The following is a 27,058-nucleotide window of genomic DNA, read 5'->3' as shown; positions in this document are numbered from 1 at the left end:
TTTGTGGCACAACTTGACTAGAAGAAGGGATCAGTTGGTAGGACATGTTCTGTCGCATCAAGGGATCACCAATTTAGTACTGGAGGGCAGTGTGGAGAGTAAAAATCATACAGGGAGACCAAGAGATGAATACACTAAGCAGATTCAGAAGGATGTAGGTTGTAGTAGGTATTGGGAGATAAAGAAGCTTGCACAGGATAGAGTAGCATGGAGAGCTGCATCAAACCAGTCTCAGGACTGAAGACCACCAAAACAAGAACAACGACAACAACAACAAAAACAACATTGTATTCTATATGGAACATCTGTAGAATAAAGAGAAATATTCAAAATGAGTCACTGCCTGTGACAAAGGGAGTGCATAACCTGTGACAAACACCAAAAGCATGGCAACGATAATGTTATATCAGTGGCAAGTTTTTCAGATAGGCTAAGCGGGTCAATGGAAGAGTCCGATTCCACCTGTCTGCTTTGACCCTCTGACGTAAGGGTGTTGCGGTGTGTGACGTCATTACAGCGCGGAGCTGGAGTTGGTTGTGTTTGTAGATGCTATCTTGTTGAGTTTCATGGCATCCTCTATCTGTGTGTGTGTGTGTGTGTGTATGTGTGTGTAAGGTGGCCGGTTGAAATTTGTTGGTAGTAAGTAACTGTTTTTTTGGGTCTATTTTTCTCAAGTTGTAATGTTTTGTGAATTTGTTGTGTATTGAATGTGTTTTAATTTACATAAGGATGTTTCAGTTTTTAATTTTTGAGGTGCTGTGGTTTTGGTTTTGTTTTTAGTAGCTGTAGCTGTTGGTTTTTTTGTATAAGTAGGCTAGTTATAGTATAGGCCTGTATAGGTCAAGGGAAATGACCGATTCCAATTTTCGTTTTTTTATATGTAGGTATAGGTGTTTCAGTACTGTCAGCTGTGGTCAAGGGAAATGTCTGATTCCAATTTCTGTAGTTTTTACTGAAGGCGCTGGTGTTTTGGTATCGTCAACTGCCGTTGACCTATATAGGTCAAGGGAAGAGTCCGATTCCTGTAGATTTTGACCTTTTTTTTTTTTGTTCGTCATCTTGTGTGTTTTGGGATCGTGGTGTATTTTTTACTGTTATATTTAGCTTGTCCACTCCCTAAAACCACCAATTTCCCGCAGTTGTCCCGTTAGTTTGATTGTATTTTTGGAGGGAGAGGTTATTACCTTATTTATATGTATTTTTGTGTTTGTTGCTGTGTGTATGTAGTGATATCATATGCACCATATTGGAGACGCTTAGAATAGCCATTTCCACCATATTGATGACGCCATGGGTCAAAGCAAACAGGTGGAATCAGTCACTTCTGTACTCCCAGGCTAAGCTACAATTCAGCATGTTAACACAACCAGGTTCTTTTAGTTTCACGTTCTTTGGATTCACCAACTCACAATCAAACTGTCACCTTCCAACATACCCCGACCTCAGGCTAAGCTATAGATCAGAGCAGTCACATTTATTGGCCTCGCTGACAAGCAACAAAACTGTGAATATACATAGAAAAAGATGTCACAACAGTCATTAACTTTACATCACCAGTCAAACTTTGGCTCAGAAGGGGGTAAATTATGCTGCCACAAAAGTCTTTGGTCACTTACTTAATAGCATCAAAACTCTGACAGATAGCCATATAGCATTCAAAAGGAAATTAAAATAATTTCTGAATGGCAACTCCTTCTACTCATTAGATGAATTTTTGGATATAGTAAGTGGATAATTTCCCCCATCCCCTACCCAAAAAAAAGAAAAATTATTGTCATGTAATATTTTGTGTAATGTAACACAAGGTCCATGAACCATGGACCTTGCCGTTGGTGGGGAGGCTTGCGTGCCTCAGCGATACAGATGGCCGTACCGTAGGTACAACCACAACGGAGGGGTATCTGTTGAGAGGCCAGACAAACGTGTGGTTCCTGAAGAGGGGCAGCAGCCTTTTCAGTAGTTGCAAGGGCAACAGTCTAGATGATTGACTGATCTGGCCTTGTAACATTAACCAAAACGGCATTGCTGTGCTGGTACTGCGAACGGCTGAAAGCAAGGGGAAACTACGGCCGTAATTTTTCCCGAGGGCATGCAGCTTTACTGTATGATTAAATGATGATGGCGTCCTCTTGGGTAAAATATTCCGGAGGTAAAATAGTCCCCCATTCGGATCTCCGGGCGGGGACTACTCAAGAGGATGTCGTTATCAGGAGAAAGAAAACTGGCGTCCTACGGATCGGAGCGTGGAATGTCAGATCCCTTAATCGGGCAGGTAGGTTAGAAAATTTAAAAAGGGAAATGGATAGGTTAAAATTAGATATAGTGGGAATTAGTGAAGTTCGGTGGCAGGAGGAACAAGACTTCTGGTCAGGTGACTACAGGGTTATAAACACAAAGTCAAATAGGGGTAATGCAGGAGTAGGTTTAATAATGAATAGGAAAATAGAAATGCGGGTAAGCTACTACAAGCAGCATAGTGAACGCATTATTGTGGCCAAGATAGACACGAAGCCCACACCTACTACAGTAGTACAAGTTTATATGCCAACTAGCTCTGCAGATGACGAAGAAATTGAAGAAATGTATGATGAAATAAAAGAAATTATTCAGATAGTGAAGGGAGACGAAAATTTAATAGTCATGGGTGACTGGAATTCGAGTGTAGGAAAAGGGAGAGAAGGAGACGTAGTAGGTGAATATGGATTGGGGCTAAGAAATGAAAGAGGAAGCCGCCTGGTAGAATTTTGCACAGAGCACAACTTAATTATAGCTAACACTTGGTTTAAGAATCATGATAGAAGGTTGTATACATGGAAGAACCCTGGAGATACTAAAAGGTATCAGATAGATTATATAATGGTAAGACAGAGATTTAGGAAGCAGGTTTTAAATTGTAAGACATTTCCAGGGGCAGATGTGGACTCTGACCACAATCTATTGGTTATGACCTGTAGATTAAAACTGAAGAAACTGCAAAAAGGTGGGAATTTAAGGAGATGGGACCTGGATAAACTGAAAGAACCAGAGGTTGTACAGAGTTTCAGGGAGAGCATAAGGGAACAATTGACAGGAATGGGGGAAAGAAATACAGTAGAAGAAGAATGGGTAGCTTTGAGGGATGAAGTAGTGAAGGCAGCAGAGGATCAAGTAAGTAAAAAGACGAGGGCTAGTAGAAATCCCTGGGTAACAGAAGAAATATTGAATTTAATTGATGAAAGGAGAAAATATAAAAATGCAGTAAATGAAACAGGCAAAAAGGAATACAAACGTCTCAAAACTGAGATCGACAGGAAGTGCAAAATGGCTAAGCAGGGACGGTTAGAGGACAAATGTAAGGATGTAGAGGCTTATCTCACAAGGGGTAAGATAGATACTGCCTACAGGAAAATTAAAGAGACCTTTGGAGATAAGAGAACCACTTCTATGAACATCAAGAGCTCAGATGGAAACCCAGTTCTAAGCAGGGAAGGGAAAGCAGAAAGGTGGAAGGAGTATATAGAGGGTCTATACAAGGGAGATGTACTTGAGGACAATATTATGGAAATGGAAGAGGATGTAGATGAAGATGAAATGGGAGATACGATACTGCGTGAAGAGTTTGACAGAGCACTGAAAGACCTGAGTCGAAACAAGGCCCCCGGAGTAGACAACATTCCATTGGAACTACTGACGGCCTTGGGACAGCCAGTCCTGACAAAACTCTACCATCTGGTGAGCAAGATGTATGAAACAGGCGAAATACCCTCAGACTTCAAGAAGAATATAATAATTCCAATCCCAAAGAAAGCAGGTGTTGACAGATGTGAAATTACCGAACAATCAGTTTAATAAGCCACAGCTGCAAAATACTAACACGAATTCTTTACAGACGAATGGAAAAACTAGTAGAAGCCGACCTCGGGGAAGATCAGTTTGGATTCCGTAGAAATACTGGAACACGTGAGGCAATACTGACCTTACGACTTATCTTAAAAGAAAGATTAAGGAAAGGCAAACCTACGTTTCTAGCATTTGTAGACTTAAAGAAAGCTTTTGACAATGTTGACTGGAATACTCTCTTTCAAATTCTAAAGGTGGCAGGGGTAAAATACAGGGAGCGAAAGGCTATTTACAATTTGTACAGAAAGCAGATGGCAGTTATAAGAGTCGAGGGACATGAAAGGGAAGCAGTGGTTGGGAAGGGAGTAAGACAGGGTTGTAGCCTCTCCCCGATGTTATTCAATCTGTATATTGAGCAAGCAGTAAAGGAAACAAAAGAAAAATTCGGAGTAGGTATTAAAATCCATGGAGAAGAAATAAAAACCTTGAGGTTTGCCGATGACATTGTAATTCTGTCAGAGACAGCAAAGGACCTGGAAGAGCAGTTGAACGGAATGGACAGTGTCTTGAAAGGAGGATATAAGATGAACATCAACAAAAGCAAAACGAGGATAATGGAATGTAGTCGAATTAAGTCGGGTGATGCTGAGGGAATTAGATTAGGAAATGAGACACTTAAAGTAGTAAAGGAGTTTTGCTATTTGGGGAGCAAAATAACTGATGACGGTCGAAGTAGAGAGGATATAAAATGTAGACTGGCAATGGCAAGGAAAGCGTTTCTCAAGAAGAGAAATTTGTTAACATTGAGTATAGATTTAAGTGTCAGGAAGTCATTTCTGAAAGTATTTGTATGGAGTGTAGCCATGTATGGAAGTGAAACATGGACGGTAAATAGTTTGGACAAGAAGAGAATAGAAGCTTTCGAAATGTGGTGCTACAGAAGAATGCTGAAGATTAGATGGGTAGATCACATAACTAATGAGGAAGTATTGAATAGGATTGGGGAGAAGAGAAGTTTGTGGCACAACTTGACCAGAAGAAGGGATCGGTTGGTAGGACATGTTCTGAGGCATCAAGGGATTACCAATTTAGTATTGGAGGGCAGCGTGGAGGGTAAAAATCGTAGGGGGAGACCAAGAGATGAATACACTAAGCAGATTCAGAAGGATGTAGGTTGCAGTAGGTACTGGGAGATGAAGAAGCTTGCACAGGATAGAGTAGCATGGAGAGCTGCATCAAACCAGTCTCAGGACTGAAGACCACAACAACAACATGTAATATCTTGGATAGACACCTTTTATTAACCTGACACGTTCCACATCATTACGTAGTGTCAAATTCATGATCTATGGAACAAGTACTAACCTAATCTAATCTTATCTATCGATTACTCTCCTGATTGTACCTGTTCAAAATTTCATTCAGGTTGGAGATGGTCACCTGGGGACCACTAATTCACTTGATGTAGAATAACTCAGAAACAAATTAAGTGTATATAGTGCACATGAGAAACTGCAGACAAAGTGTTCTTATAAAACTGAACGTCTACCTTATGACAATTTATTAATTGGAGTGGGGGGGGGGGGCTGTATTACAACAAAGACTATTATTAAAGAGCAGTTGCATAGAAAGCTGCAATGAACACGTCAAAAGCTATTAGCATTAAAAAATACGGCTGGCATTAATAGGAATAATTACAGAATATATAATAAATGGGTCGGTTCGGTAACTAACATGTCTACATCACTATATACAAGGCAACGATCGGTCTCGAAAAACACTGGATGTTTGTACCCATGCACGTTAAGGTGCTTCATATACAATGAGTAACGAACTATTAAGCAGTGACCAGTACCTATTTGACAATTATACTTCAATTTAACTTTAACTGAAACTGATAAAATTTTGTACTATGAACCGCATCATAGTCGAACTGCAGCAGACTGAGCGGAGGGGCGCAGTGGTTAGCACACTGAACTCGCATTCCGGAGGACGACAGTTCAAACCCGTCTCCGGCCACCCTGATTTAAGTATTCCTTGATTTCCCTAAATAGTTTCAGGCAAATGTCAGGATGGTTCCTTTGAAAGGGCACAGCCGATTTCCTTCCCAATTCTTCCATAATGCGAGCTTGTGCTCCGACTCTAATGACCTCATTGTCGACGGGACGTAAAACACTAATCTCCTCCTCTAACTACAGCACATCAAACAGACACCTTAGATCTACTATAATCAAACAATCATTAGTTTGAACTTACTAGTCTGTCTCTATCCAAGGTAAATATTGACACACATTTATCAAAAGAGCCAGATGCTAATCGTCTTCCATCGCAACTCCAACCAACAGAATGCACTTTAGAAGAATGTGCCTGATATTCTCGTGTTTTATTGTGTGTTTTGAAGTAATTCTGCAATTCTTCAATATTGCTATAGAAATCTACCATCGTTACAACGTATACTGACAGAAAATTACAAGTACTGCTTTCAAACACTGTAACTTTCCGCGGCGTCGCTATCAAAATCAACACAAACACAAACGCATGCTTGTTGACGTTGGGTTGTCGTTGTTGGCTTACAGTATCAGAGATGGTGACAAATCTGCAGAAGACGAATCAACCAGTGGATTTTTTTGTATCAAAGCATATATGCAGTAGCATGAAAGCTATGTTCTTCAGGTAATTCACACCGTTAATCAACACAAACGTATAATATTTGCTCATATATAAGAAAGTAGAAACCACAGTCTAAAGTAGAAACTACGGCCCAGATCGAATCATATCGATATGCTTTAAAGCTAAAACTGAACGAAGCCACTGGCATGTGAACATGTGAAGATCGGAAAGTGTAAACCAAAGTATGGCGCCCTCAGAGGTAAACAAACGCATGATAAAATGTCAAACTGAACATTCTTAACACTACCATTCAGTAACGGAAGTTGTAATTCATATAAAAGGCAGGTCAAACTTTTCAATTATTAATGTCTTTCTTTCCTTCTAAGGATCTCTCAACTGGCGTGAAAGATAGGAGCAACAACACCATCCTTTTCAATTCTTGTAAGAATGAATTGTTTAAGTTAACAGACAATTATAGGACGCTGCATCGTAAGCTGAAGGGGACATGGAAGGTTATGCTGTAAGTAAATTCGGAATATTTAGATCGTACCTGAAGTAAGTTTTAATAGTTTCGTATTGCTGTATTTTGACATTCAGGAATAAGGAAGAAATAACCGACGTTGCACTATCGGATACTTCTGTATTCGTTTTGTCTGGACCCCGAGAAAAGTTCTCAGAAGCAGAATTCAACTGCATGAAGAAATTTTTGGATTCCGGAGGATATATGTTAGTAATGCTTGGCGAAGGTGGTGAAAAGGCATTCCATACAAATATCAATTTTCTTCTTGAAGAATATGGTATTATGGTTAACAACGGTAAGTTGATTGATATATAATAACAATGACTAAAATTTATACAGTAGCCCCTGTATGTTGAATTATCTTATGCCTGTGAAATTCATTGTTACTAAATCAGAGTAAGTGCTATTTAAGTATTTGTGTTTTTGAATGTTGGGCGAAATGATGAAAAGCTTGTGTTTTCATTTGTACTGAAAGATCTTCCTTCAATTTATGCTTATAATCTGTAGTGGTATTCTGTCTCAACACTGGTTTGATGCAGCTCCCCACACTAATGTATCCTGTGCAGGCCTCATAATCTCCGGATAACTACTGGAACCTAAATCCGTTTTAACTTCCAATCTTCCACTCCCCCTCCCCTAATTACCAAATTGACGATTCTTTGATATTCCAAGTGGTGTTTCATCAACCAATCCGTTTTTTTTTTACCCATGTTATGCCACAAATTTCTTTTTTTGCAGCTTGATTCAATCTTTCTTCATTAATTATTTGATCTCCATACCTAACCTGTAGGTTAATGAATTAATTAAATTAATAAATAATTAATGAAGATAGATTGAATCAAGCTTCTGTACCATCACACTTTTTGAAGCTCCTATTCTCTTCCTATCTGAATTACTTGACATCTATGTGGTGCAATGTTTTTGAGTTGATTCGTGTTTGTATATGTTGTGTTGTAGTATTTGGTGGTGCACACTCGTGGTGAATGTTTAGGTTTGGTAGTTGGCCATTTGATCCAGGGTAATCATTGCATGAACTTTGTCCTGGAAGAGTATGTTTTGTCACCAGAGAATTACTTCGATTTATTAGTTCTGTGTTTTGTGTGTTTGAGTTTTTTGCTAGGTGTGATAGGTGTTGTGTTGTTTTTTGTTAGTGATGGGTGTGATTGATATATTCAACAATTACTCTGTCGTGAAGACACGATGACTGAGATTAAATTCTTACAGCTGTTTGTATTGATTGCTGAATATGTCAGACGTCACGTTTGTGGTGAGAATATGAAGTTGACCAGAGTCCTGGACTTTCATATCTGGGATTTAAACACGTGGAGGTGCCGCCTTGATAATATTTGGAAATCGATTTTGGCATGGAACCTGGTTTGAGAGATTTAGATTTGCCGTGATGGAGATTGTTTTGCTGACTTATTATTTTTTGTCAGCCCTCTTTAAATTTTTGTGCGTGTGGGAGTGGAGTGAGTGAGAATTGTGCTTGATTGGTTTTCTTTTTGTGGGGAAGTATGTTCAGTGTATGTTAAGCTTAGGGGGAAGTTGGGGGGGGGGGGTGAAGGTCTGGGTTTGTGATGTAAATTGATAGTCTCAGTTTAGAAAGAGGAAGTATGGGAGTGGCAGTTCACAGGTTTGTGGGAGTTGGGGAGGTCTAACTATTTTTTTGGGGTGAGGGGAGGAGGGGCTATGCAGACTGTGGTTTATGGGTGTTTGATAATCGTACCTAGAGGAGCTTGGATGAGAGGTTCAGGTACGTCATTCCACACTGTGTCAACTCAATGCCAGAGTTCATCAATCATAGTGATAGATGATTGGTGGTGTGCCAATCTCTCTTGACAAGCCACAACATGATGTTTTCCATTGGAGAGAAATCTGGAGAATGTACTGGCCAAGGCGTCAGTCAAACATCCTCATTGTTGAAGCCTTTCAGGGCAACACAGGCAGCATGCAAACTACAGTTATTTTGTGAGGGACATCTTGGAGACCTTGAAAATAGGCCACAGCTATCAGCCTTAATACATCAGAAGCATAACGACTGCTGTCCAAACTACTGGCTATGCAAACCAGACGTGTTTGTGTTCTGTATCCAATGATGTTCCCTATCATCACATTAGGTAATGAGCTCCTATGACAAATGGAATGTGCAATTTGTTCTTGTCGGTGGCTCCACGTGATTATAAATCAGTTACGATGCTACTCTGATGAACTGGAACTCGTCACAAAAGACTACATGGTATCACAGTAGTCTCCAGTATTATCAGTAAGCACATCACTCTTTGTGTGCATATCTCTGCAGCTGTGTCAAGGAAAGATGCAACAATGGTTGCCTTTCTGACAGTCTGTGATGCTCCTGAAATTGTTGCCCTATCTAGTGGATAATTGCTTTGCTTCAGACAACCTCACATCCTGATCTGAGGAACATGATGTGGTTGTGTGATCTGAGTACCTAAGCAGATCCTGGTTGAGTGGGGCTATTGAGATCCTGTATGGTGTTGAATGTGCCCCACCTCAACTCATCAGTTCCATATTTGCACGGCAGCACAGGTGTTCGTTGGGGGTGGGTTGGGGGAGAGGGGTGGAGGAGCAGTAGTAGGACTCTTAAATTGTTGTTTCTTATGTAAACAGTTTTGTCAGTTTTGAGATGTGTCATACCACAAGAACTAAATTTTGTACATAGTGCTACAGGTGGCTAAATGGCAGATTTAACGGAATTCCAGATATTATTTATAGAAGGGTTTGAGACCTCTATAAAGAATAAAAATTTTCAGATACCTATGCATTACATTTGTTAAATCTTTACCAATCCCATCCGCTATATAATGATGAACTGCACTGTTGATAGGCCATGATCCTGTCAGCGTCTGATTTGGACAGATACTGACAGATGTTTCTCCTTCTTACACAAGGTATAGAGCTCTTGAAAACAACTAAAATTCAAATGTGCTTCTGAATGAGAAATCAGCTGCTTAATCTTTCCTTGTATAAAGAATGTAGCTACCATTTATCTACTTATTTCATGCAGTTACATTGAAATTCAAATTGTTTGCATATCCCAGCATATAGTAAAAGTTATATAAAACTAATGTATGTTGCATGTTGCTTTCATGGTGTTGCAGTTTTTATGGCTAGCAGTGTAGTTGTGAGTTTCAACAAGAATTTTTTCATAAAAAGCAGATGTACTCATAATGGCCATTGAACTTTCTTACACAACAACAACAACAACAATGTAATTCAAAGGATGTTGTAGTTACATTTGTGTATTTCATAAAGGCTTTTGATTCAATTAACAGAGAGGCTATAGATAAAATAATTCGAGTATTTGGCATAACGTCTAAACTGACAAACCTAATTTGTGGAACACTTAAAGGTACAGTCTGTAAAGTAAAATTTATGGGAGAAATTTCATAGCCTTTTAAAATAGAATCAGCTGTATGACAAGGTGATGACCTGTCCCTAATTCTTTTTAATAGTGTGTTAGAGAAAACAGTGAGAATTTGGAATGAAAAACTTATTGAACTCAACACCGCAACTATAAGGTTAGGAAGTGGAAGCAAAAGGATCAAAATCATCTGTCTCGCATTTGCAGATGATTTTGCTATACTTTCCAAAAATGTGGCATCTGCTATAACGCAAATAAATCTCCTGGAAGAAATAGCCAGCTGAATGTCTTAAAAATTTCTGCAGGGAGCAAAAAAAAAAAAAAAAAATTGTAACAAATTTTAAGGATGCTCAAAAATTCCTGAAATCAGATATTGGCCAAATGGAGAGGGTAAAAAATTTCAAATATCTAGAGGAGATAATCCAAGAAAATGCTTTGGAAAAATCAGTGATAGAGGAAAGGTTGCATAAAATGGGGAGAGCATAGGGTATCATCAAAGACCTCTACAATAAAAAGTACCTATCCAAAAATGCAAAAATAAGGCATTAAAACACAGTAGTGAAGCCAGAAAGCCTATATGCAAGCAAATGCCTGGCATTAAATTATAATTTAGATAAATTAGAAGTACTGGTAAGGCCAATTAGAAGGAAAATATTAGGAACATGAAACACAGCAGAAGGTTTGAAATTACAAAGGAATGCTGAAATATACCAAAATGTAGAAAATATATCAAACATAATGAGAAAACTAAGGTTCACATCTTTTGGACATTTTTTCAGATGCAAGACAGTAGATTAACTAATAAGATTTTCAAATATTTGTGGGGTAAGATGTCCACAACAAGCTGGGTCAACAAAAGCAGAATTTGGTCAGATCGAAAGACAACAAAAAACACTCATGGAGACCAAATCCAAAGTAAAATTTATGGGAGAATTGAGCACAGAATTTGAAATAGACACAGGAGTACGACAAGGGGATGGACTGTCCCCAGTAATCTTCAATTGTGCTCTTGAAAAAGTTGTTTGAGAATGGAGAAAAGCAGGTGCACCAGCACACAGACTGGGACCAAAATCTAAGGGCATAGAATTAGACTATTTAGCATTTGCTGACGACATGGCACCTTCTGATCTCAAAAGTGATAGTAAGTACATCTCTTGAGTAAAAGAATTTAAATATTTAGGTGAATGGACTGCAGAAATTTGTAATGAAAAGAAATCTCTCAGATCAAGAGCCCAGGAAATGGAGAAGGCGTTTCAGTTAACAAAAAACGTTTACAACAAAAAGAGTCTCTCATGGAACTGCAAAATACAACACTACACAACAGTAATTAAACCCGAAGCTCTCTATGCATCTGAGACACTAGATCTTCAACACAGAACACTAAAATGGGAAATAGAAGTGAAAGGACATAAAATAATGAGGGAAAGGACCAAGAACTAAAGATGGTGTGCAATATCCAAAACCCAATGCAGAAATATATAAAAATATCTCCAAAATAACAGACACAATGTGCATGAGAAGAAGCCAATTCATGGGACATATAGAAAGAATGGGCTCAAACAGATTAAAGCACACAATCCATACATTTTTAAAGAACAAAACTACAATAGCGAACTGGTACAAACAGATAGAAAAAGACCTGAAAGAATTAGGGTCTCCAAATCTACATGACAGAAATGAAATCAGAAAAATACACACGTGGTTTTGAGGAAGAAGAGAGAGAAACTAGCCGACATACGTGGTCTACGCAATGAAAGCTAGCCCTTTTTTTGCTTATGAAGGAATACTGGGTGATAAGGAAGGCCAACAAATGTCGATTACGGTGGTCGTAAGTGATCCATCCGCGAAGAAGAAGAAGAGGAAGAAGAAGAATATAAAAGCAGAAGATATAACCAACAAAGAATCCTTTTGGGAAAAAGTATTGAAAATGGAAGAATTCCAAGGCAGGGTAGCTAAAAAGACTGGTTCAAAATTGTCTGGAGACAGAAAGAAGAAACAGTGAACAGATGAAAGCATACTGGGAGAAAAGAAAAGAACAAAGAATGAAGAATTGAAATTGAAATGTGGTCCTCAGATGGCGTATTCGCACTAAAATAGTAATAATAATAGTAGTAGTAGTAGTAGTAGTAGTAGTAGTATAATACGGACACTAAATCGTGGTCATTTTAGGCGCGGACTGTTTTGAACAAAAGTCGCGTAAAATACTGGTGGAGGTCGGCCCTGAACTACCACTGCCAATTGCAGCAAACAGTTGTGTTGCAGTAACTACCAAATGCCTTGTGTACTCCAATTTGTTTTGTCTTGTGAACTGCTTAAAAAGTGGGGGAAGAGAGAGAGAGAGAGACAGAGAGAGAGAGTGGAGAGGCTAATCCTCATGCTCAAACGGATTCAAATGCGTTTCTCACCACAACAAAAGGACTTGGCAATCCCCATGGCCATTATGTCAGTTCTGTTTTCATGGAAGCACATAACACAGACATAAGATAGCAGCCATTCAGGAGAGAGGCAAGGATTATTCTTCTCCTCTAGGGTGCCCTAGGTTCTCATTTCTTTACGATTGCAGCCGACTGCCATAATATACTGAATGAATGAATGAAATTTTATTGTCGTTTAGCTATTACAGCAATTGACAAAGTCAGGTTACATATATACAAGTTATACAGCATATATACAAGGGTTAAAGATCAATATGTGACATAGGTTTTACATAAAATACAATATTTAAAATGAAATGATATGAAAACATTGCATCATAACTGATTCAGTTAAAGAAATTATGCTGCACTCTCCAAATCGGAACCACTATGATATTTTACAGTCGTAAAATTCCTGAAGTGAGTAGTATGGATTTGCAGCTAACCAACTGAACATTTTGTCTTTAAATAAATCAAATGGAGCTTCTACCCATTCTAGTGGCAAATTATTAAACATCTTCATACCCACCACTTCGTAGCTGTTCAATGACTTGGATAATCTGTAGTAAGGTATGTCAGGATTGCTACTATTTCTAGTTCCATGAGAATGTACATCTCTTCTACGCTGGTATTCTGATAAGTTGCTCTTTATATGCAGTTGGGCAGTGTAAATATACATTTTCATAACAGTTAATATTTTTAAGTTGATAAACAGTTGTTTGCAGTGGGCCAGTTTATCACTGTTTGTGATAATTCGAATTACTTTCTTCTGAAGTACCAAAATGTCCTAGAGGTGTGAGCTATTGCCCCATATTAAATGCCAATAAGATATAATACTTTGAAAAAAAGCAAAGTAGGCTGATCTTACATAGGCCGCAGGTACATGGTTTATTAAATTCTTTAACAAATACACCACTCTGGACAGCCTTGCACTAATGTATTTAATATGTGGCTCCCAAGTCAATTTACTATCTATAACAATACCTAAGAACTTAACACTATTCTTGAAGTCTTCTACTGGCGGATCTCTCAAACTAAATACAATCTTTTGAGTTTTACTCTCATTAAGCAGGAACCCATTAGCTCGGAACCAGACTGATGCCTGTGATATTGTGTCGTTTGCCACAGTTTGGAGCATATCAATGTCTGAGCTGATATTGAAAAAAGTGGTATCATCTGCATAGAGAATGGAGTGAGTATTTATGTAGGATGGTAGATCGTTTGTCATTAGGATAAATAGCAGAGGTCCTAATACTGAGCCTTGTGGCACACCGCACTTAACTTCAGCTAGCTGTGATCTCTGTTTACCAATACAAACAATTTGTCTACGGTTGCTGAGGAAAGATTAAAAAATGTTGTCAACTTCACTGTTTGTGATTCCGTAATAAACTAGTTTGTTGAGGAGTGAAATATGCTACACAGAATCGAAGGCTTTGCTAAGATCACAAAAGGTAGCCTAGCAAATTTTTTTCCTTCATAAGCATTAAGCACTTTTTTAATCAGGGAGTCAATGGCATGGACTGTGGATTTGCCCTTCCTAAAGCCAAATTGTACCGCAGTAATAATGTTAGTACGTGTCAGATAATCACACAACTGGGAGTTGATGATGGATTCCAAAACTTTAGATAAAATAGGTGTTAGGGATATTGGGCGATAGCTAGATGGGCAATTTTTGTCTCCTTTCTTGTAAATGGGCACTACCCTAGATAATTTTAATACTTCTGTAGCATATTAATAGCAAGTGCTGCATCAGGTGGCTTTGTGGAGTCACTGTAATATCCTAGCACTGGCCTATGAAGTGGTTGTTGCAAATTATTCAGAATGTAGCTAAACCAATGAATGCGAAAACAAAATATTAGTTATTAATATGTGGATCTGTAGCACATCTCGAGGTCTAGGTTGGATTGGAAGGTGACTGATTGTGAGTTGCAAAGCCTATGAATGTGATGACATATGAATTAACTTATCTCTGTATACGTTGATTTGTGGTGTTTTATGTTTTCCATTTTGATATTGGGGTTCAAGGCAGGTTTCTTAACTTGATCATTTCATCAATTCGACTGTTAAGGCTTAAAGGAGAAATGTAACTAGCCCATTTCCTTTAAGGTTAAATGATATTTCAATCACATTCATAAAGAAATCAAATGTATTCTATTTCTACAGATTTATTAAGTAATATAATACTCGTTAATTTGTGAAATTGATGGCCAGGTTTAAATATAAAACATCAGTGTATCTTCTTTAAGATTTGTCACAGTATAAATTATCTTCACTTTTGCTAGTAATTTGGCACTTTCAGTAACAATTTTCCTTCAACAGTATACAAGGTCATACAAGTCTTAATTATGCTACATTTTGTTAAAGTACTTAACAGCCATACTGCTTCATTGATATGCAGGAATCATTTTTTAACCAAATTCAGAAATCCAACACATAGACAAAATTATCTATATTTTATTCATAGCTCTTATTTTTCAGAAACTGTAGTATATATTTCAGAATAAAATTCAGTCATCAGTTGCACATATATTTTTATTTTGTTTTACTGGTTTTGACAAACTGATTTGTCATTTTCAGAAGCATACAAAATTAGGGATATTATAAATCTTTGGATCTTCGCTATACGTTTATTTAAATTGTGTGTTACAGAAACTTACTTAGTGTTGGTTTAGTATATGTCTGTATCTTCCTCATAGAACCATAATGCCATGATATGTCTGAAAATGGCATATTGTATATGATCATTGTAAACACAGATCAACAGATTGTTAGTTTACAGTAACTAATTCACATCCTTGTACACATCAGGCTGCTGTTCCAGCAGCAAGGAACATATATAAAAGCATGTTGTTGTTGTTGTTGTTGTTGTTGTTGTGATGATCTTCAGTCCTGAGACTGGTTTGATGCAGCTCTCCATGCTACTCTATCCTGTGCAAGTTTCTTCATCTCCCAGTACCTACTGCAGCCTACATCATTCTCAGTCTGCTTAGTGTATACATCTCTTGGTCTCCCTCTATGATTTTTACCACGCTGTCCTCCAGTACTAAATTGGTGATCCCTTGATGCCTCAGAACATGTCCTACCAACTGATCCCTTCTTCTGGTCAAGTTGTGCCACAAACTACTCTTCTCCCCAATTCTATTCAATACCTCCTCATTAGTTATGTGATCTACCCATCTAATCTTCAGCATTCTTCTGTAGCACCACATTTCGAAAGCTTCTATTCTCTTCTTGTCTAAACTATTTATTGTCCATGTTTCACTTCCATACATGGCTACAATCCATACAAATACTTTCAGAAACGACTTCCTGACGCTTAAATCTATACTCGATGTTATCAAATTTCTCTTCTTCAGAAATGCTTTCCTTGCCATTGCCAGTCTACATTTTATATCCTCTCTACTTTGACCATCATCAGTTGTTTTGCTCCCCAAATAGCAAAACTCCTTTACTACTTTAAGTGTCTCATTTCCTAATCTAATTCCCTCAGCATCACTTGACTTAATTCGACTACATTCCATTATCCTCGTTTTGCTTTTGTTGATGTTCATCTTATATCATCCTTTCAAGACACTGTCCATTCCGTTCAACTGCTCTTCCAAGTCCTTTGCTATCTCTGACAGAATTACAATGTCATCGACGAACCTCTAAAGTTTTTATTTCTTCTCCATGGACTTTAATGCCTACTCCGAACTTTTCTTTTGTTTCTGTTACTGCTTGCTCAATATACAGATTGAATAACATCGGGGAGAGGCTACAACCCTGTCTCACTCCCTTCCCAACCACTGCTTCCCTTTCGTGTCCCTCGACTCTTATAGCTGCCATCTGCTTTCTGTACAAATTGTAAATAGCCTTTCGATCCCTGTATTTTACCCCTGCCACCTTCAGAATTTGAAAGAGAGTATTCCAGTCAACATTGTCAAAAGCTTTCTCTAAGTCTACAAATGTTACAAACCTAGGTTTACCTTTCCTTAATCTATTTTCTAAGATAAGTCGTAGGGTCAGTATTGCCTCACGTGTTCCAATATTTCTACGGAATCCAAACTGATCTTCTCTGAGGTCAGCTTCTACCAGTTTTCCATTCGTCTGTAAAGAATTAGCGTTAGTATTTGGCAGCTGTGACTTATTAAACTGATAGTTCGGTAATTTTCACAGCTGTCAACACCTGCTTTCTTTGGGATTGGAATTATTATATTCTTCTTCAGGTCTGAGGGAATTTCGCCTGTCTCGTACATCTTGCTCACCAGATGGTAGAGTTTTGCCAGGACTGGCTCTCCCAAGGCTGTCAGTAGTTCTAATGGATTGTTGTCTACTCCCGGGACCTTGTTTCGACTTAGGTCTTTCAGTGCTCTGTCAAACTCTTCACCAGTATCATATCTCCCATTTCATCTACATCTACATCCTCTTCCATTTCCATAATATTGTCCTCAAGAACATCGCCCCTGTATAGACCCTCTATATACTCCTTCCACATTTCTGCTTTCCCTTCTTTGCTTAGAACTGGGTTTCCATCTGAGCTCCTGATATTCATGCAAGTGGTTCTCTTTTCTCCAAAGGTCACTTTAATTTTCCTGTAGGCAGTATGTATCTTACCCCTCATGAGGTAACCCTATACATCCTTACATTTGTCCTCTAGCCATCCCTGCTTAGCCATTTTTCACTTCCTGTCGATCTCATTTTTGAGACGTTTGTATTCCTGTTTGCCTGCTTCACTTACTGCATTTTTATACTTTCTCCTTTCATCAATTAAATTCAGTATCCCTTCTGTTACCCAAGGATTTCTACTAGTCCTCGTCTTTTTACCTACTTGATCCTCTGCTGCCTTCACTACTTCATCCCTCAAAGCCACCAGTTCTTCTTCTACAGTATTTCTTTCCCCCATTCCTGTCAATTGTTCCCTTATGCTCTCCCTGAAACTCTGTACAACCTCTGGCTCTTTCAGTTGATCCAAGTCCCATCTCCTTAAATTCCTAATATAAAAAGTATAACTAAGGTATATTAAGAGGAAAGTTGCTGCTCACCATATAGCGGAGATGCTGAGTCGCCGATTGGCACAACAAAAAGACTCTCACAAACAAAGCTTTCGATCATTAAGGCCTTCGTCAACAATAGCGCACACACACACACACACACACACACACACACACACACACACACACACACTCCGACTGATGCATGCAAACGCAACTCTCACACACGACTGCAACAGGCAACTGGAACCAAACCGCAAGCAGCAGCACCAGTGCGTGATGGGATTGGTGACTGGGTGAGGGTAAGGAGGAGGCCGGGTCAGTGATGGGGAGGGATGTATGGTGGGGTGGTGGACAATGAAGTGCTGCAGGTTAGATGGAGAGGAGGAGGGGGGGAAGTAGGATAAAAATAGAGAAATAAAAAGATGGGGTGTGGTGGTGGAATGATGGCTATGTAGTGTTGGAATGGGAACAGGGATGGGGCTGGGTGGGTGACTACAGTGACTAATGAAGGTTGAGACCAGGAGGGTTGCAGGTATGTATTGCAGGGAAAGTTCCCACCTGCGGAGTTCAGAAAAGCTGGTGGTTTTGGGAAGGATACATATGACACAGGCTGTGAAGCAGTCATTGAAAGGAAGGATATCATGTTGGGCAGTGTGTTCAGCAACAGGATGGTCCACTTTTATATTGTCCACAGTTTGTCGGTGGCCATTCATGCGGATAGACAGCTTGTTGGTTGTCATGCCTACAGAGAATGCAGCACAGTAGTTGCATCTTACGAGGGTAATCTCAAAAGTAAGGTCTCTTATTTTTTTATAAGTACATAGACCTGTTTATTTCTACAATGGTTTACATCAGTTTACAGCTTGAACATTTAGCTATTTTTTGACATAATCACTATTGCTGTCGATGCATTTTTGTAGACGCTGTGGCAGTTTTTGTATGCCCATATATCATCTCGCCGCCAGCTCCGCAGCTTTGGCAAAGAAGGATACTGCCACTGGCGTGATTGTTGCTTGGTCTCAGATGTAAAGTGGTATGCCCAGGTTTCGTCACCCGTGACAGTTGAGTCCAGAAAGTTGTCCTGTTCGGCTGCAAGGCGGTGAAGAAATGCGCTGGAAGCATCAACTTGTTGCTGCATGTGGTCCTCAGTCAGCAAGTGTGGCACCCATCTTGAGCACACCTGGTAGTTCAATGTTTCCATTAAAATTCTGTGAGCGGTGTTTTGGGAAACCTCAGGAACCAACGTGCTGAGATTATCCAGGGTGATCTGCCGATCTTCATGCATGCTTTGCTCAACCTTCAACACTATCTCTTCACAAATTGATGGTCTCCTGCTCCTCTTTTCGTCGTGAACTTCAGTCCGACCAGCTGCAAACTCTTTACACCCATTATGAACAATTTTGACATCCATGCATGACTCACCATACACTTCTGTCAATTGGCGATGGATTTCAATTGGTGCAGTGCCCTTTGTGTTCAAAAACCGAATAACTGCGTGCAATTCGCACTTTACAGTAACATTCTACGGGAGCTCCATTCTCAAAGGCTCAAGCCAAGACAGCACCTCAGCGCGGTGTGCGCGTGTTTACACAGAGCGCGTGAAGCACTCTTCATAACAGTGTGGCCAACTGCCACACAAACAGAGTTCTGTACTTATAAAAAAAATAGGAGACCTTACTTTTGGGATTACCCTCGTAGCTTGTAGACCACATGACTGGTCTCACAGGTAGCCCTGCCTTTGATGGGATAGGTGATATTAGTGACCGGACTGGAGTAGGTGGTGGTGGGAGGATGTATGCGATATGTCTTGCATCTAACTCTGTTACAGGGTTATGAGCCATGAGGAAAGGGATTGGGAGCAGGGGTTATGTAAGGATGGACGAGTATATTGTGTAGGTTCGGTGGATGGCGGAATACCACTGTGGAAGCGGTGGGAGGATAGTGGGCAGGACATTTGTCATTTCAGGGCACGACGAGATATAATCGAAACCCTGACGGAAAATGTAATTCAATTGCTTCAGTCATGGGTGGTACTGAGTTATGAGGGGAATGCTTCTCTGTGGCTGGACGGTGGGACTTTGGGATGTGGTGGGAGACTGGAAAGATAAGCCACAGGAGAATTTTTTTGTACAAGGTTGGTAGGATAATTACTGTGAGTGAAGGCTTCAATTAGACCCTTGGTATATTTTTTAAGGAACTGCCCGTCACTGTAGTTGTGACGACCATGGGTGGCTAGGCTGTACAGAAGGGCTTCTTGGTATGGAACGGGTGGTAGCAATTGAAGTGGAGATATTGCTGGTGGTTAGTAGGTTTGATATGGATGGAGATCCTGATGTACCCATCTTTGAGGAGGAGGTCTACATCTAGGAAGGTGGCTTGTTGGATTGAGTAGGACCAGGTGAAACAAATGGGGGAGAAGTTGTTGAGGTTCTTGAGGAATGTGGATAGGGTGTCCTCACCTTTGATCCAGATAGCAATGATGTCATCAGTGAATCTGAACCAGGTGAGGGATTTAGTATCTTGGGTGTTTAGGTAGGATTCCTCCAGATGGCCCATGAATAGGTTAGCATGGGATGGTGCCAAGCGGGTGCCCATAGCCGTACCCCAGATTTGTTTGTAGGTAGCGCCTTCAAAGGAGAAGTAATTGTGGGTGATGATACAGTTGGTCATGGCAACTAGGAAGGAGGTTGTTGGTTTGGAATCTGTTGGATATTGGGAAAGGTAGTGTTCAGTAGTGGTGATGCCATGGGCATTAGGAGTGTTAGTGTAGAGAGAGGTGGGATTAATAGTAATGAGCAGGGCACTGTGTGGTAAAGGTACAGGAACTGTGGATAGTCAGTGGAAGAAATGGTTGTTATCTTTTGTATAGGTGGGTAGGTTCCGAGTAATAGGATCAAGGTGTTGGTCACGAGAGCAGAGATTCTCTCAGTGGGGCCACAGTAATAGACCACAATGGGGCATCCAGGTTAGTAAGGTACGTGGACTTACGGAAGCATATAGAAGGTAGGAGTGCAGGTTGTGGTAGGGCTGAGTAGAGAGATTGACTCGTGGGAGAGGTTCTGGGATGGGCCTAAGGATATGAGTAGTGACAGGAGATCCCGCTGGATTACTGGAATGGGAACACTGTGGCAAGGTTTGTAGGTGGAAGTATCTGACAGCTGGTGGACTCCTTCTGCCAGGTAATCCATGCGGTTCAAAAGAAGAGTGGTGGAGCCTGTGTCTGCTAGTAGGATTATAAGTTTTGGATCTGTTTTTAGATGGTGGACTGTGGTTCTTTCTGCAGATGTAAGGTTAGTTTGCATGTTGAGGGATTTGGGGAATGATGGTGAGGCATGGTTCGAGGTTAAGAAATTTTGGAAAGTTAACAGGGGGTGGTTTGGGGGCAGTGTGGTGCATCTTGGTTGGATGGAGGAGTGAACTGAGTTAGGCAAGGTTCTATATTGGTCTTTGTTTGAGTCTGATTGGTAGCGTTGGTGGCGAAAAAGTGTTTCCACTGTAGGGACCGGGAAAAGGAGAGAAAGTCTTAACAAGTCCTTCATGACTGAATTTGGGAGTGGGGCAAAAGGTGAGGCCTTTGGAAAGGACTGATATTTCTGTGGGGCTAAGGCTTCAAGGTTCATGACTGTGTTGTGGGTCTGTTTACATTGTGGATTCTGTGTGGTGGAGGGAGGGAGTTTGGAGAGTGGGGTAAGTGACCTACTGCCACTGTCGTTTTGAACTGCAGGGATCACCTGGTTGAAGGACTCTGCCAGCTGTCAGATACTTCCAGCTACAAACCTTGCCACAGTGACCCCTTTCCAGAAATGCAGTAGGATCTCCAGTCACTAATCAAATCCTTACGCTCATCCCAGAACCTCTCCCCAGAGTCCACCTCTCTACTCACTCCTACCACTGCATGCATTCCTACCTTCTATATGCTTCCTAAAGTGAATAAACCTAACCATCAAGGCACCCCACTGTGTCCAGTTATTGTGCCCCCACTGAGAGAATCTCTGCTGTCGTAGACCAACACCTTGAACCTATTACCTGGAACCTACCCTCCTGTATAAAAGATACCAACCCTTTCCTCCACCGACTATTCACAGTTCCTGTCCCTTTATCACATGATGCCTTGCTCATCACTAATGATGCCACCTACCTTTACACTAACATCCCTAGGGCCCAAGGCTTTACTGCTATTGAACACTATCTTTCCCAAGACCCGGCAGATTCTAAATCAACAACCTCCTTCCTAGTCACCATGACCAACTATATCCTCACCAACAATTACCTCTCCTTTGAAGGCACTAGCTACAAACTAATCTGGAGTATGGCTATGGGCACCCGCATGGCACCATCCCATGCCAACCTATTCATAGGCCATATAGAGGAATCCTTCCTAAAAACCCAGAATTCTAAGCCCCTCACCTGGTTAAGATTTATTGATGACATCTTTGCTGTCAGGATCGAAGGTGAGAGGACATCCTATCCACATTCCTCCAGAACCTCAACGACGTCTCCCCCATTTGCTGCACCTTTTCCTACTCAACCCAACAAGCCACCTTCCTACATGTTGACCTCCACCTCAAAGGTGGGTACATCAATACCTCCATCCGTAACAAACCTACTAACCACCAGCAATATCTCCGCTTCAACAGATGTCTTCCGTTCCATACCAAGAAGTTCCCTTCTGTACATCCTAGCCACCCATGGTCGTTGCATCTGCACGAAATGTACTGAGGGTCTCACTGAAGCCTACCAACCTTGTACAAAAAAAATCTCCTGTGCCGTATTGTTCCAGTCTCCCATCACCTCCCAAAATCCCACCATCCAGCCACGGAGAACCATTCCCCTCGTAATTCAGTAGCAACCAGGACTGGAGAAACTGAATTACATTCTCCGCCAGTGTTTCGATTACATCTCGTCATGCCCTGAAATGGTAAATGTCCTGCCCACTATCCTTTCCACCCCTCCTACAGTGATATTCCACCATCCACCAAACCTACACAATATGCTCGTCCATCGTTACACAATCCCTGCTCCCAATCCCTTTCCTAAAGGCTCATACCCCTGTAATAGACCTAGCTGGAAGACCTGTCCCATACATCATCCCACCGCCACCTACTACAGTCCAGTCACTAACATCACCTATCCCATCAAATGTAGGGCTACCTGTGAAAATAGTAATGTGGTCTACAAGATAAGCTGCAACCACTGTGCTGCATTCTATGTAGGCATGACAACCAACAAGCCGTTTGTCCACATGAATGGCCACCAACAAACTGTGGCCAAGAAACAAGTGGACCACCCTGTTGCTGAACACACTGCCAAACATGATATTCTTCATTTCAGTGACTGTTTCACAGCCTATGCCATATGTATGCCTTCCTGTCGACACCAACTTTTCTGAATTGCGCAGGTGGGAACTGTCCCTGCAATACATCCTACGTTCCTGCAACCTTCCTGGCCTCAACCTTCATTAGTCACCCAGCCCTGTCCCTGTTCCCATTCCAGCACTAGACAGCCGTCATTTCACCGTCACACCCAGTCTTTTAATTTCTTTTTATTTCTCTCCTTTCCGCTACTGCCCCCCCCCCCTTCCTCACCTTCTCTCCTGCCCTTCATCTTAACTGCAGCACTTCTGTCTGCCACCCCCACCATACTATGCCTCCCCCTTCCTGCACCATCTCCTCATTACACCCAATCAGTCGCCACTCCCATCATGCACTGGTGCTGCTGCTTTCAGTTGCCTGAGACTGCAGTCATGTGGTGTGGTGTGTGTGTGTGGGGGGGGGGGGGGGGGGGTGCGCACCGCATATGTGTGTCTCTTGTTGACGAAGGCCTTAATGGCCGAAAGCTTTAATTGTGAGAGTCTTTTTGTTGTGCTACCTGCGACTCAGCATCTCCGCTGTATGGTGAGTACCAACTTTCCTTCTTGTATATTGTTACATTCCATCCTGGGTTTTCCATTTTTTGATTGAGGTATATTAAGAAATCATGTACTGGGTGGATCACCTAAAACTTGCATCGCAAATATTGCACAAATGGAAAGTCATGCATGGACAAAGAGGTTTACCAATGCAGAAAAAGCTGACTTGGTCATGGTTTATGAAGAGTGAAGGGAGAATGCAATTCATTCTTGTATGGTGTATATGGCGAATTATCCCAGTAGACGTCAACTTTCTCAACAGTTATTTATCAGCCTTTCCAACTGCTATATGAAAGTGGTAGTTTTAACACCTAGACAATGTTACAGAAGGAAACAGTTGATGACAGAAAGGAGGGGAAATTAATGTTCTTGCTGCTGTTGCAGTTCATCCACATGTTAGCTCTTGCACAATTGTACGAGGATGTAGCATGAGTCAGACAAGTGTCTTACACATTGTCCATTCACATAGGTTCCATCCCTATCACATCTCTCCATCAAGAGCTGCATGGAAACTGTTATGAGAATCGTTTTAACTTCAATACATGGACATTAAGACAGCATACTCCAGTGGTATCACATATCTTGTTTAGTGAAGAAGCCACATTAACGAATCATGACCAGGTAAACTGCCAAAACGTGCACTGTTGGTAAGTTGACAATCACCGCTGGCTTTCTCAGGGGATATGTCAGCATCCATGAAGTGTAATCATGTGTGGGATAGTGAACCATCAGCTCATGTTCTTATGTCTCTTAGGTGGAACACTGAATGCACGCAAGAATCGTAACCTCCTAAGAGACTGTCTTCTAAAGATGCTAGAAGACATTCCTCTGCAGACTAGGATTAACCTGTGGTACCAATATGATGGCCGTCCAGTCCATAGTGCAAATCATTGGATTAGGGCTCAGGGGGCCTTTACCTTGCCTGGCCCGTTCCCCATATTTGATGCCTTTAGCTGTTTTTCTGTGGAGAAAACTGAACGATGCTGTCTACAAGGAAATACCAACTACACCCAATGATAGGCAATGACGTATTACAGCAGCCTGCTTGGCCATCTCCACTGAAATGCTGGCATGTGTGCAGCAGTTGTTCCATGCCAGACTGAATGTTTGTAGTGCCCCTACCAGTGGACAATTATAACACGACCTGTGATAGTCAGTTGTCTTGTTAGTGGTCAGAATCCACATAACTAATGTATGCACTTGTGTTGTTCTTTAGTGTGTACTACCACAGGTATTCTACAAGTGTTGGTGTGGGAACTTTTCAAAATATGACATGTTGTAAACAAGTCTCACTAAAATCCTGCAACAGACACCACTACATTCTAATTTACCTTATTTTTAGTTTGTTAATGTCTGTAGGCACTGTTTATTTAAAAAAGTGTATGTTTGCAAAAAAACTCTTTCTAAGTATTATTACAATCTACTGATTGGCTAACAATACAAGCCCATAACTACCAATCCATTCTGTGAAAACCACACATTCTTAGCACTTTCCATTTCCACAATTTCTGTTGTGTATGTTTTAGGTGATTCACCCTGAATGATACATTTGAAGAAAAAAAAAAAGAAGCAAGTTGATCATTCAACAAGTCTTTTGAATTGAAGGGGGAATGTTCATATATTTCAAATTCTTCTAAAAGGTTAATTTTGTTGTCCTTGTCAATTGTACGCAAAATTTCCATGTTCAGCAATGGTTGAAGTAGGAAGAATGTGTTTCTTACTTTTGAGATTTTCTGCAAAAGTCAACTCATTTGAATTCCCACTGTTCTTGTTGAGCAAGTGCTCATGAATGAAGGTCTTAAATGCCCTCCCGATCTGTTCTGTATAAAAATTCAGACATATATTACACTGTTTTTTATAGACTCTAGATCTGAGAAATTTTTCAGTCTGATGTTTCTCTTTGTGTATAAAGAGCAACTTGGTGATATTGTTGGTGATAAAGGACACTGTGTGTTTTTTTACAAATTAGCTGTACGATATAAAATGTCACCTAAAAATTCAGTGTAGAGTAATTTATGTTTTTGTTGGTTTTATGAGTATAAAGTTTTTGTACAATGCTTGCTTGATATATATTTTTGACAGCTAAGTATTTTAAGTTATTAAGTTAAGTAACAAAAGCAGAAGGATTTAGGAGCACCTCAATAATGTGGTCAATCATAGCGTGAAAAAGTCCCAATTTGTGCTTGAAGGCGGGGGGGGGGGGGCAAGAGGAGGCATGGATGGTGTTATCGATTATGGTGAGTTTCCTGTAAAAGTCAAAGTTATGTCGACATTACCTGCTTGAGGTAGTTTGTTGTGGTGCATAACAGCATTTTTGTTAAAAAAACTGAAACTATATTTTCGGAAAGCAAAAAATATGTGAAAAAGATTATTAGTTTTTGATAATTATTTTTTTATGTAATATGTTTCTTTAATTGCAAATAAATTATTTTCAGATTGTGTTATTCGGACAACATACTACAAATACTTCCATCCTAAGGAATGCTTAATTACAAATGGAGTTATAAACCGATCTATTGCTCAAGCTTCAGGGAAATACTCAGCATATCAAGATGACTATTATAGTTCCCAGTAAGTGTAAATATGCATTGTGAGAATAATAATGTGTGCTAAATTAAGCTTGTTTCTTTAGCATGAAATTAGATTTACAACAACTAACATCTGCATGCATTTTTTTATGCATCTTGCTTCTTTTCTTCGTTCCTGGCTTAACAGTACCATAGTCATTTAGTAGCCAAAGCACCATTGGTGTATGTGTATTTTAATTTGTGTTTTTGTGAGTCCTTGTATCTACATTGGTGCAGTATATAATATGGTGTATATTTGTCAATTTATAATGAACACAGTTTCAACTGCGACTACATTAAATTCCACATTGAAGTTCAAAATATAAGGAATGTTTGTTCTTGTTCTATTATTATTATTAGCATAGCAAGGAATTTACAGCCTGTTCTCCAGTTGACAGCTACAAATGGTTTGCTTAATAGTGTGCTTCTGGGTGTTCTACGGAATTGTTGTTTTAGTTCGTAAAATCGAAACAACAATTTGGCAAAATGCCTGGAAGCACACTGTTAATCAATCACACTGAGAAAACATGAGACATCACCTCACTCTATGGGGAGATGATATTTCACAGTGTACACTAGTTGGATAAGCTCCACCAAGGACAGGTCATCTTCTCTGTGTGTTGAGATGGACAAGTTGCACCCAAGTTCACTGAAATGAAATATCATATTAACACATCAGCGGCAAATTGGATTGTGCACCATGCAAGCAAGCCAGACTGTAGTGTGAAAGAGAATTTGTGATGCTCTACAAATGCTAGACGTCATTTCAAAAGAGCACAGTGAAGATCATTGTCAAAGGGTTATATTTCGTGCCCACTCCAAAATTGCTACCAGCAGCAGAGTAAATAAGCGCTGTGGAGCATAT

The 27,058-nt window shown here is 40.2% G+C and overlaps 2 protein-coding genes across 2 annotated transcripts in view; one reads left to right on the top strand and one right to left on the bottom strand.

Annotated features, from left to right (window-relative positions):
* Window positions 1-6,413, bottom strand: part of LOC126092276 (THO complex subunit 3) — a 54,603-nt gene extending 48,190 nt beyond the window's left edge. The window contains exon 1 of the mRNA XM_049907792.1: window positions 6,076-6,413. Coding sequence (XP_049763749.1) covers window positions 6,076-6,261 — 186 coding nt within the window. The 5' untranslated portion in view covers window positions 6,262-6,413. The remainder of the gene's footprint in view (window positions 1-6,075) is intronic.
* Window positions 6,414-6,642: 229 nt separating this feature from the next.
* The window catches only part of LOC126092274 (intraflagellar transport protein 52 homolog), a 68,300-nt gene continuing 47,884 nt past the window's right edge, over window positions 6,643-27,058 (top strand). Inside the window, exons 1-4 of the mRNA XM_049907791.1 lie at window positions 6,643-6,688; window positions 6,816-6,949; window positions 7,027-7,244; window positions 26,062-26,197. Coding sequence (XP_049763748.1) covers window positions 6,674-6,688; window positions 6,816-6,949; window positions 7,027-7,244; window positions 26,062-26,197 — 503 coding nt within the window. The 5' untranslated portion in view covers window positions 6,643-6,673. The remainder of the gene's footprint in view (window positions 6,689-6,815; window positions 6,950-7,026; window positions 7,245-26,061; window positions 26,198-27,058) is intronic.

Source organism: Schistocerca cancellata, chromosome 7 (genome assembly GCF_023864275.1).
Source record: "Schistocerca cancellata isolate TAMUIC-IGC-003103 chromosome 7, iqSchCanc2.1, whole genome shotgun sequence".
NCBI classification, from domain to species: Eukaryota; Metazoa; Arthropoda; class Insecta; order Orthoptera; family Acrididae; genus Schistocerca; species Schistocerca cancellata.
Note: the sequence above shows the minus strand (reverse complement) of the source record. Positions and strands in the feature narration are given on the sequence as shown.